This window comes from Telmatherina bonti (genome assembly GCF_933228915.1).
Source record: "Telmatherina bonti genome assembly, chromosome: 4".
NCBI classification, from domain to species: Eukaryota; Metazoa; Chordata; class Actinopteri; order Atheriniformes; family Telmatherinidae; genus Telmatherina; species Telmatherina bonti.
This window is the reverse complement of record NC_136622.1, coordinates 16,676,400-16,687,591: the sequence shown is the minus strand read 5'-3', so window position 1 is coordinate 16,687,591 and position 11,192 is coordinate 16,676,400. Positions and strand designations below refer to the sequence as shown.

The following is an 11,192-nucleotide window of genomic DNA, read 5'->3' as shown; positions in this document are numbered from 1 at the left end:
GCTGAGAGATGTTAGAAATTTAGTTTCACAGAGTATCATTCACAATTTTCACAATGTTACGAAAGGTGGAGAAGGGGGCCCCTGGAACACTCTGTGCCCATGGGCCTGTGCACTTTTAATCCGGCCCAGGATGGATTACATATTTTTTTGCTGATAATGCACCTGCATCTCTGCCGTCTGCGGCCTGCATGTGCCAAACATTTTGCAAACATTTGGTAAAATACCAGGTGAAGATGGCATCAATCCTGCTGTGGCTGGAAAGAGCTGCATTTGCAACTTTAAGCGGCTCACCATCAATGCAGTTGGTGAATTTCGCTACTGATATAAAGTTATTTTTTGCCGTGACTGAAATGTGACTTAACCTGATGCAGATTATGCTAACACTAACGCTAACGGGACAAGCCTTAAGGTTTAACCTTTTGCTGTGTACAAATGAGCCCCGTGTTTTATTTTCTTTTATCTATCTTATGCTCTGCCACGTAAATGTTTGTAAAAGACTTCTCTATTTCTTTTTTTCATGCCTGCTACCACATAGTAAGTACAGTATTCATGATGGTTGGTTTATCATTATGCCGGTGTTTTCTTCCGACCATGACATGGCAGTTGTTATCATTTAATCTAACATGGTGAACAACATGTAATCTGATGCTGGCATCGTTTCATCAGGGACGATATGTATTTGTATATAAAAAAAAAAGGTGGCATCTTACTGCCTCTTCATTTCCAATAGCACCAGATTTTATCACTGAAACAGAACACAAACTTTTTATTTATGACATTTTTATGTAATATGTGTAAAACCAAAGCTGTGCAGGACGTAACATTTGCGGATAAATTTTACTGGTAACACTGGGCAGAAATGAACCTCCAGGAGGCTGAAGCTGGTGAACTGTCTGTGTTCCAGAGGCTGTACAGTTTTGTCGTCACTATTTACTTTATTGCTCCTGTAAAGTCTGGTGGTGGAGGGTCCTGCATGTTACCGCTAAGATGTGGACCCCCATCTGCTTTTATCTGAGTGGTTGCTATGGCAACATTCTATGTGGATATGGGTGCCTGACTTCTGGTGTGTATGGATGTGAAATATATGTTTTGTCACATTCGCATCAAGCCAGATATTTAGTACTTTTATTTTTATGTATTTTTATCTACATGAAGTTTGGGGGGGGGGGGGGGGGGGGGGGGGGGGGGGCAAAACGTTGTCTGTGTAAGCAGTGTGTGAAATAAAATGTGTGTTTTTAATATTCTATGTTGGATATTTTGGTGTGTGAAAACCTGTTTTATTTAATATTCTTTTTTAAAAAGTATGCAAAAACTTAGTGTTGCCTTTGAATTTTGATTTTAGTCCAGCACATCTCATGCCATGCGCAGCACCAGCGGCCTACAGGTAGATGTTGGCTGATAGACTGACCCGGCAATACAGGCAACAACTGGAACACAGCTATCATCAAGGACTTTCCACCCTCACTTCAGAAGTACAGGTTGTCGTCTTTTTCATTAATTTTACATACAGAAAATGATCATTAATCAAACAAATAAACATTCTTAATGGAAGCTAAGAGGCACTTTTATTGCTTGTTTTGATGTCAGTATCTGGTTCTGTGCAGGAAAGGAACCCAGGGGACAGCAGGGAAGATGATGTAGGAGTCTGCACATCTCTTGATACCGTGGTTCTAGCCTTCCCTGGTCCTAACAGCCAACCCTGAAGAGGCATCAACTCAGTTTGGAGGAAGCTTAAAAATTTCTTTGGAGGCTTGCTCAGTTGCTCCAGAACAACGAGGCGCCATATCTAATCACATTTAATCACATTTAACCCAGAAAACTCAGCTACTGTGTTAACAAAATCATCAACGAAGAGTGAAAAATATCATTTTCATTTTATTACATTAAAAATGAACATTGATTTTATTTCTGTACACTAATAAAGACATTGTGTTTTAATGAGCTGTTTTTTTACTTCAGCTTTACATTTTACATTCAAAATTCAGATGTGGAAATGTGTATTTGGTAAAGTTGTGCATTTAATTTAATTTATTTGCTTTTGCCCTAAGTGACTGCAGTAAAGTTACTATTTGTTATATAAAATGACAAGAACATATCACCTTTTACAGTTATTTGGCATTTGATTAGCTTCATTTCTGAATTTTTGGGTGTAGAAGAGAAATTTCCCTCTCATTCACTCCAATAGGTAAATGTACACAATCCTGCTTATAAATGTTTCTTGCAATATGTAATAAAAAAGCATTTAAAAAGAAAGGTTCCACGCCAGGATCTTGGATCAGACACGGGGGAGTTTGGAGCTTCATCCTTCCTTCTGAGCACCTCAGAAATGAAAAAGAGACATTTTATTTTATAAGCACAGTAATGAGTAACATCTTGATGTGTCCCTGTTCTCTTTCTATTTGTAAAATTTCCACATGTGCAGCTTATCAGAGACAATATTTACAATAACATAAAAGATAGTAGGTGATGTTGCATATATAAAACACGGGTCTTCATAGGTTAGCAAGAAGCCTCATCAGAATGTTGAAGCCAAACGTGACACTTTATTTATACAGGGTATTTAACTTCATGTTATTTACCTGTACAGTAACACGGCTGCACAGTGGCTAAATAAACAAGAGCTCTGTCGTGTGGAAATCACGATATTTTCCAGACTCCTGGCCAAAACAACACATCCAAATAGGCTAATTAATTAAGATAAACACTGTCTGGAAATAAAACCTATAGTAATCGCACTGCTTTGTACAGTTCCGTGTCGTTAAAATGTGTGTGCTTATATGGCTGCTGGTAAGCTTGGTGTCGCATGTCGTAAGTTCGGTAGGGAAATATGATGCAGCAATCACCATTACTTCATTTTTTACATATCTAACTTTAGATTTTTTAAAAAGTACATTCATAGTTTAAAAATGGTCCAGCACAGAATAAAATTGAGACATATTAAAATGAACAACATGCCTCGTTTTCAACATCCTATCTGACTTTACAGGCAAGCTGAGCAGACATGAAAATGACGACTTTACCATTCAGAGACAGTTTGTTGTAAACGTGCTCCTTCCACCATCTTGGTATCTTCTCTCTCAGGCTCAGAGTCAGGTTCAAACATAATGGTTGAATTCAGAAAGCTGCTGCTGTCAGTTAGCTGCTTTCACTTGCTGGTGTTTTTAGCATCAGATGTACTGGGCCCGCCCCCTGCCCCTCTTCCAGCGCTGGACTTCCAGCGATCAATCAGCGCGCACCTCATTAACATTATTTAAACTAACATCTATGTTTGTCAAAATCTCACATGAAATCTCACAAGAAAAGTTTTGTTATAAATAAATGGTCAAAACAAGAACCGTTTAAACATTTTTTTTTAAATAAGTTTTTTAAACAATTATCTAAAAACACTGAGAGGACAGTGGAGACATAAAAAGGCCAAGTTATGACTCCTTTAAAAGAAAAAAAGGCATTCATTCCTTTTCTAAACCGCTTTATCCAATTCAGGGTCACGGGGAAGCTGGAGCATATCCCAGCTGGCTTTGGGCAAAAGGCAGGGTACACTTTGGACAGCTCGCCAGTCCATCGCAGGGCCAAAAAAAAAGGCAATGAAATGTAATTCTGTGTGATATTATGGGTTTGGGCTTTGAGGCCTACAGCTGAGCATCAAATCAGCTGAGAGCTGTTGATCCCTGTGTTTATTAAGATAACCCATCTACATCATGACTTTCTACTTTGTTAAAAAGTAAATAAACAGCATTCATTATCTATGAAAGCAGCTTTGATTTCAGCATTCATGCCACTAACTCCTCGGCTTTATTGTTCATAAAAGAAATCACACAGAAACTGCAAACTTTATGGAAATAGAATATATGTTAACTTCATTTTGCATTTCTGCAGCTCATATTTCTCTGCAGAAACCTCAACAGAACCTTACAAACAAGCACATGAGCAAAAGTGTAGCCGATCTAGACAGTAATGAACTTATGTACTATGTATAACTCCCAAGCAATTTGCAAGCCAATGCTACAGTTTATAACATTTAGTACATCACAATTCAGTCCAGACAGAGGCAATATGGCAGCTTTACACAACTACTGCAAACAGGCAGGAGTATAAAGGTAAAAAATATATGCCTCTATTTACTGAAAAAAAAAACACTTGTATGTAATCTCAGTATTCTCAAGTGACTGATTAACATTAAATGTCTCTGGCAAACCAATTCATGAAGTGAATGCTGTATGAATAAAACATGACTTTGCCTCTGAGGGAGTTAATAGATTCAAACTGACTTAATAAACCACTCACAGTTTTATCATTTCACTGTGCTGATGATTTCTCTCATGAATATTAAAAAGTGGAGCTGATAGAGTGTTTGCATACATCCGCTGATAGTCAGAGTGTGCAGGATTTTGTCATAATTGTGTTTTTTTATGTCTACATAAGGTGTGTGTGCATCCCTGAAGTACAATGACTGTTTTTATGCGTCTGCAGCTGACGTCTGTTGCATGTGAATGCAATTGTGTCACACAATTCCAACATACATGCCTCCTCATCTGTCTACTGGACAAGTCACTGAACACTTTACATGAGAATGTTTCTTCTGTGTGTGTGAGTGTGTGTGTGTGAGTGTGTGTGTGTGTGTGTGTGTGTGTGTGTGTGTGTGTGTGTGTGTGTGTGTGTGTGTGTGTGTGTGTGTGTGTGCAACAGAGAAAAGTTATCTTTAACTGCCATCAAGAAAATCACACTACCATTCACTGAATGGTTGGGATAATGGACTCATTACAGACAAATGTGTGTGTGTGTGTGTGTTAAGCCAGAAGTTTGTGTGAACAACCGGAATAATTTAGTCATTAAGAGATCGGAGGGGGTTAGGAAGTAATCAGGCAAGTATTAAGTATTTTAAGCTTTTTTTGTCCCCCATTTCAAAACACATGAAGCTGTCTGATCGCATTACATTCGTCAAAACAAACTACTACACAAGTGAAGGGTTATTTCTCTTTAACCTCTTACAGTTGAGTGTTGTGGACATTTAATCTACATGACGACAGCTAAAAACTGGTAAAAACAAAGCAGAGGTGAATGGATGCTTATTAAAATGCAAATAACAACATGCAATAATTTACTAATCTCATAAAGCAATAGCTTTTTCATTATAAAATGCATACCCAATGCTTAAACTGCAACTTTTTACTATTTCATGGACAAAATTAAAAGATCTGACAAAAAAATCAATTTAACAGAAACATATCTCAATAAAGCTGGGACAGAGTATCAAAAAGCAAAAAAAAAAAAAATCAGTAACAGCTAGAAGAATATATTGCAACTCATTAGGTTAAATGGCAATAGATCGGTAAGATGACTGGGAATAAAAAGAGCACCACAGAGAGGTAAAGTCTCTGAGTGTTAAATATGCACAGAGATTTAGAAATCTGGGGGGAAAAAAATCAATCAATTTGATAAAAAAAAACTGACTCGTGAAGTCATGAAACAGTATGAAAGGGGTAAAATTGTGAGGACTTTGATGATCTACAGTCAATAATATCAAAATACTGTATCCCAAGAATGTTGAAACAGTGCACATAAGGCACAGCTAATCAGTACTGAATGCCTGTGATCTTCAGGTCCTCGTGCACCATTGCATTAAAAACAGGCAGGTTTGGTCACAAGTTTCCAATGTTTTTAGTGTCTTCTATCAACACATGAACCTTCAACGGTTCATGTATGTCTAAATGTCATCTAAAGCCTACTCAGCATGCGTATGAGCCACAGTGATTGTGGCCTAAAGGATGAGGCACTTTGGGTGCCATCTGGTGCCTACATCTACAATCAGCTACAACATGTTACAAAAATATTGAAATCACTCCAGAAATTTCAAAGTTCTTTGACAAGTTTTATCTTATTTTGGATTTAATATTTCCTACATGTATAACTTGTCTTTGAGCATGAATAACAGGTTGAAAAAAATTGCTACATTAGAGGTTTTTCTGGAACAGGTGTTTCTTTTTTTTTCAATAGATCAATAAACTTATTTTTCAAGACATGATGCAGACTGTGGGATGAATCTATTCTTAGAGGTGAGACTAGCAGCATTTTTTGCCTGATGACATCACAGCTTTTTGTCCCATGTTTCCAATCTGTCAATTATGATGAATTGGTGAGCAGTCACTGCTATGTAACCCAACAGAACATATACATATAGAATAGTTACTTTATCTCCACTACAGGGAAACATTTGATCAGTCACTGGGGTTGACAAAAGAACCATGAAACTGAAGTACTTTATGCAGACATTAATTTGACAGGAACTTAATTTAGCATTTTAACTTTGTGCTTCTGTTAAAACAGATTGAATTCTGTGAGAAAACAGTGGCAAATACTAGTAGTTAAACTCAGTGTGTTCCTTAGATCAGACCTGTGACAAATAAAATCTAACGATTACGCTGCTGCCTTGACTGACTGGATTAATACTGATTGGATTGGAAAACTGGAAAAATATCTTGATTCCATCCAATTTCACTGAAAATAGTTCATAGGCTAAAACATTTTCTAAGCCATGAAGTTATTAGTTTGCTTTTTTATTTCACATAAGAAAATAATCAAAATGTCACACCTTTAGAATATGATTAGTAATATTATTAAAATGTTATTATTAAAACTCAAATGTTACAGAATATTTCTTTTAGGAATCAGTATTTTTCTTTTTTTTTTCCCCTAATTACATTTTTTTTTTTATCCCAAACCAATGTCATTTTGCTGGAAGATTCTTATTTGATGTTCATTCATGTCATCTCTTTTCCTTGTACTCTATCATTATTTCTCAGCTGCCAAACTTAGTTAAATCACGGTTCTATGCTTGGTTTCTGCTTCATCGTCAGCCATGTTTCAACAATGGGTAGGGGTTAAAATATTTCATTCATGTAGCGGATTATGCCAGTTGTTTTTTTTTCTTAATCAATAAGTTGTCTGCTCGGACTCAGAGTGATCAAGGAACATGTAAATGTACAGTGTCTCTGAGCTGCCAAACAACCTCAGAGTCAAAGTGGTCAAGTGAAGCTGAAATCCTTTTCTAATTACAGCAATTTCTTTACAAAAAAATCTCCGCCCTCTGTCTGAGCAAAACCTCTGTTGTGATGAGAAGGGAAATGACCACACCATAGAGCTCCCACAGAGAGAAAGAAAGAGCACACACACACATACACACAAACACACACTCAAGACATGCACAAACATGGTGGACATCACAACCCTTCATGCATCACACACTTTTGTTCTTTATCCAAAGACAACTGACCACCATAGATGCCAGTCTCACACACACTGACAAATTAACGGAGCCGATCAAAGACAAAGATTCACCTCAGCAGCATGCAACAAAGGGAGACATGGACAGAGATCCTAAAAACACTGCGCTTCTTAGGGACAAACGTTTTTATCTTCAAACTTAACTGGACACATGCACAAACACAAATACCTTTGTAGAAATACATTCAAGCACTCGTTCAGGGCATACACACACGTGTGACATACAGCCTTCACACAGTTCTTTACATTTCTTCATTCAGATCTCATTAGTGATAAATTCCCACCTGAGAGAATCCAGCAAGGCTTCTCTTCTTCCTTTCTCTGTCCTTTTCTACGTCACAATTCATCAACTCCAGCCTCATCTTATCTGCAACATGAACCCCTCCAGTTGCAGTTTATGTAAGAAGGTGTAAACAGTTGGTTTCTCACTCTGCAGAGGCTCGGGTAAACATGATTAAAGGGTCTGGATGGTTTGGGAAAAAAACCTTTCAATTTGGAGGGAGTAACCATAAATAGAGCAACGAGTGCAAACAATAAAATCCCAAATCTTGTTTTAATGACAAGAAGTGGATCTTTGCTTTCTTATTACTTCATCATGTTTGTTGTCCACAAATGGCAATGTACCCAACGAGGGTCAAAGTGTTAAGTCCTAGTCTATATCTTGGAGCAGAATGCATGATGCGTAATTCCTAAGGCATCAAATGAACCCTTTATTGTGAATATGACATGTTGAAATCCTCCTCTTCTCCAGTGAGTCACACCCAGTGATAATGATGCTCCCACATGGTCAAGACATATAGCTTAGTCACTGACTGCTGATCTGGCACCACATCAGCCTTTAATGGATAAAATCAAGCATGCATCAACATATGATCAGCAGATTCTGAGCTTTTATTCAGCATAAACATGTTGATTTAACAGTTTGAGCTTATGCAACATGCTGCAGACAAACTTAATAGTATGAAGATGGAGAAACTTTAAAAAAAAAGACAACATACTAATGCACTGTGTAGTTCTAAATAAATAAAACTGAAGTTTCACTGAGTTATGACTGCTCCGTTCCTTCTCATAAGGAGGCTCTGTTGTGTCCATCGTCGGGTTTTTCTAACACTCACTGCATAGATTTCACAGTGGTTAACGGATCAGCCTGAGGCCAAAAAATAATTAATTTGGTGAAGATGTGAATCTGGGAGTTCTGCCATGTGATAATTACTGCTTTGTAAGCCATAACTGAGACTAAAAGCAATGGATTCACTTCCAAATTCTAAAGTAGGGGGAGAACTGTCTGACAATGAGTCAATTTATCACAGGGAGGACATCTTTGGTTGTGAAACTTATTTGGTCCATTTCAAGGATGGCAAATGACCAAGAGGAAATACATTTAAAGGCAAAAAGATGGTGTGCAATCAGAATTCTTCAATTAATTTATGAGACGTTTTGCTTCTGCTGCTAATGACCACTAAAAAGATTTGTTTTAGCAAATAAATTTCTCACACAAAAACAGCAAGTAAATGTCTTCCAAGAAACTGGTCCATAGCTAACAGGCACAGAAATACTGCGGTGTTAATAAGGCGCACAGGAGAGAAACAAAGATTCCATGTTTTAACTATTTCTAAGCAAACATTAAGTTTAACAAAACATGAAATACAGATTGTCACCATAAAATGTGGGACATTTGGCTAAATCTGACACATTAAGGGGAATAAAACGCACATTCATCCATACGCACTGTCCCATCCACATAAACTGATTAACCTTAACTAGTTGTGGCAGAATTCTGGGAGACATGCTATATAGAAAGGTATACATTTATGCCTGGCATTTTCCTATTTCTTTTTAACACTAAATTGTGAAACAAGAGATCATTTCAAGTATTTCATGAGTACTTATTTTCCATATAATAAGTCAATCGCTTTAGGTTTTCACTAGCTTACTGGGATGTTCTGTTACTTGTGTGTCTGCAGGTTTTAGCAACCTCTATGAGGACAATGCACCTCCATTTGTAAATTAAAAAAACCTATGTATGAAAAAAGTTATACGAGTCACAAAATGTTTTAGCCTCAGATATGTTGTCAATATGTTAATTATCCGTATGCGGTTTAAGTCTGCAAAGGCTTCTCAGCAACAAGAGAAAGTTAGAGGCAGAAGTCTCTCCCACAGTGTGGACGTTAGCAGCTGAAGAAGGAAAAAAATTAAATAAAGTGGTGTGTGATTCCTTCATCTGCGTGTGTATGTGGGGAATTACAGAGCAACAGACTGGCCAGAAAGAGTGATGCGCTGCAACACTGAAAGCACATGTTGCCTCTTACCAGAGTGCGTAAGCTGCAGTCGTGGCTGAGATGCTCGCCACGCTCCCGTGAAAAGGGGTCCGAGATGGGATAACAGGACCGCTGTCACCAGCCAGCACATCTTCCACCTCATCATAGGCACTGACTTCCAACCTGCTCAATTCGGCCAACTATTGTTTGTAGTTCAAAGCCTCAGTCCTTCTTGAGGTAAAGCCTTAAGTGCTAAAATAACTGACGATTAAAGACACAAAAAGAATCCCTTTATGACGCCAGTCCAGGTCACAAAGACGCTGAATCCAAACACTCCACAGTCCAAATGGTTCAGCTTTGAGTAAGTCCAGCTCCTTCAAATCATTCACTGCCTTTTTTTAAGAGCAGCGCTCTCACTCACACACACTTCACCATCTGCGCATTTGTGAGTTTACATGCGTGTGTGGGCTCCAGAGTTGAAGAGAATGTATTCCAAGAAAAGACGAAGTCGTCTCTCTGCTGCCTCCTCGCAGCTTGACAGCTCTACTGTTCTGAGTGTTGTCCCAGCTCCTCTCTGCATGTGCTTTCTCTCTTTCTCTCTCAGGAAGGCGGAGGGAGAAGAGATCCCAGATCTTTGTGGCCACCAGACACACGCACACGCACTCAAACACACATACAATTGCAGTCTTGCTTGCCTATTCACAGCCTTGCAAAAACCTAGTTAAATTAGAAATGAGACGGACTAATCAGCTTTCATCTTTATTCACGTCTCTGTCACTGTCGAATTTTACTCTAACTCTTTCAGTCACATTTTGTCTTGTTTCTTGGTGTTAAGTAACGATAAAATTTATTATCTGCAATCAGATTTACACCACCCGCACAGAACAATTAAATGAGACAAATAAAACTTTAAGTTGTTTCAAGTTTAGAAACATGAGACGAATGACTGGTAAAACACGGAAATAGCACAGAAAAACATCCAACTGTTTGCAGTTTGATAAAACAGGAGCAGGAAGGAGAAAGATCTCGCAGATTCATTCATTTCTCTTTGCATGAAGCTCTAATTTGTTTCTGTTTCAACTCTTAACCCAAATGCAATCATTAAAAGTTGTACCATTTTCTTCTTACTTTGTTATTTTCATTAGATAGAAGCTCACTGGGGTAAATCTGTGCAGGCTGAATTTTTCACTAACTCAAGTTCAGACATAGGCTAGCAGCGACAATTTATTCATTCTCGGGATAAATAATGGATTTAGGTTGCATGCACATAAAGAAGTAGATACTACCTCCAAGGATTTGGGATTTGTAAATGATTTATTATCCAAGCTTGTTTGTTATTTTATAATTAGTGCTGGAATTCTTTTTTTTTATTTTTTACAGATAATAGAAATAATGATAATAATAATACAAAAAAAACTGCTTGAGTGCAACCCATTCAAATGTTCACATAACTAGATACAGATTTCAGTAAGTTTTGGGTAAATTCAGCCCAACCAGCTTGTTCATAAAGTTATGTTACTGGTAAACTAAAGACAAAGTCAACCAGTGGTTACACAGGCTTCCACTGGGATGCTACTAACCGCTGCTGAAATAACCTTCAGTCCGACGTTACTGCTGCCACATCTCTTAGTAATTAAGATTAAATGTTTCTGC

At 37.8% G+C, this 11,192-nt stretch overlaps 1 protein-coding gene across 1 annotated transcript in view; it reads right to left on the bottom strand.

Annotated features, from left to right (window-relative positions):
* sema3h (sema domain, immunoglobulin domain (Ig), short basic domain, secreted, (semaphorin) 3H) overlaps positions 1 to 9,702 on the bottom strand; it is a gene marked incomplete at both ends in the record, with an annotated part of 53,731 nt that extends 44,029 nt beyond the window's left edge. Inside the window, one exon of the mRNA XM_079238610.1 lies at positions 9,591 to 9,702. Within this exon, the coding sequence (XP_079094736.1) occupies positions 9,591 to 9,702 (112 nt within the window). The remainder of the gene's footprint in view (positions 1 to 9,590) is intronic.
* Positions 9,703 to 11,192: the final 1,490 nt, after the last annotated feature.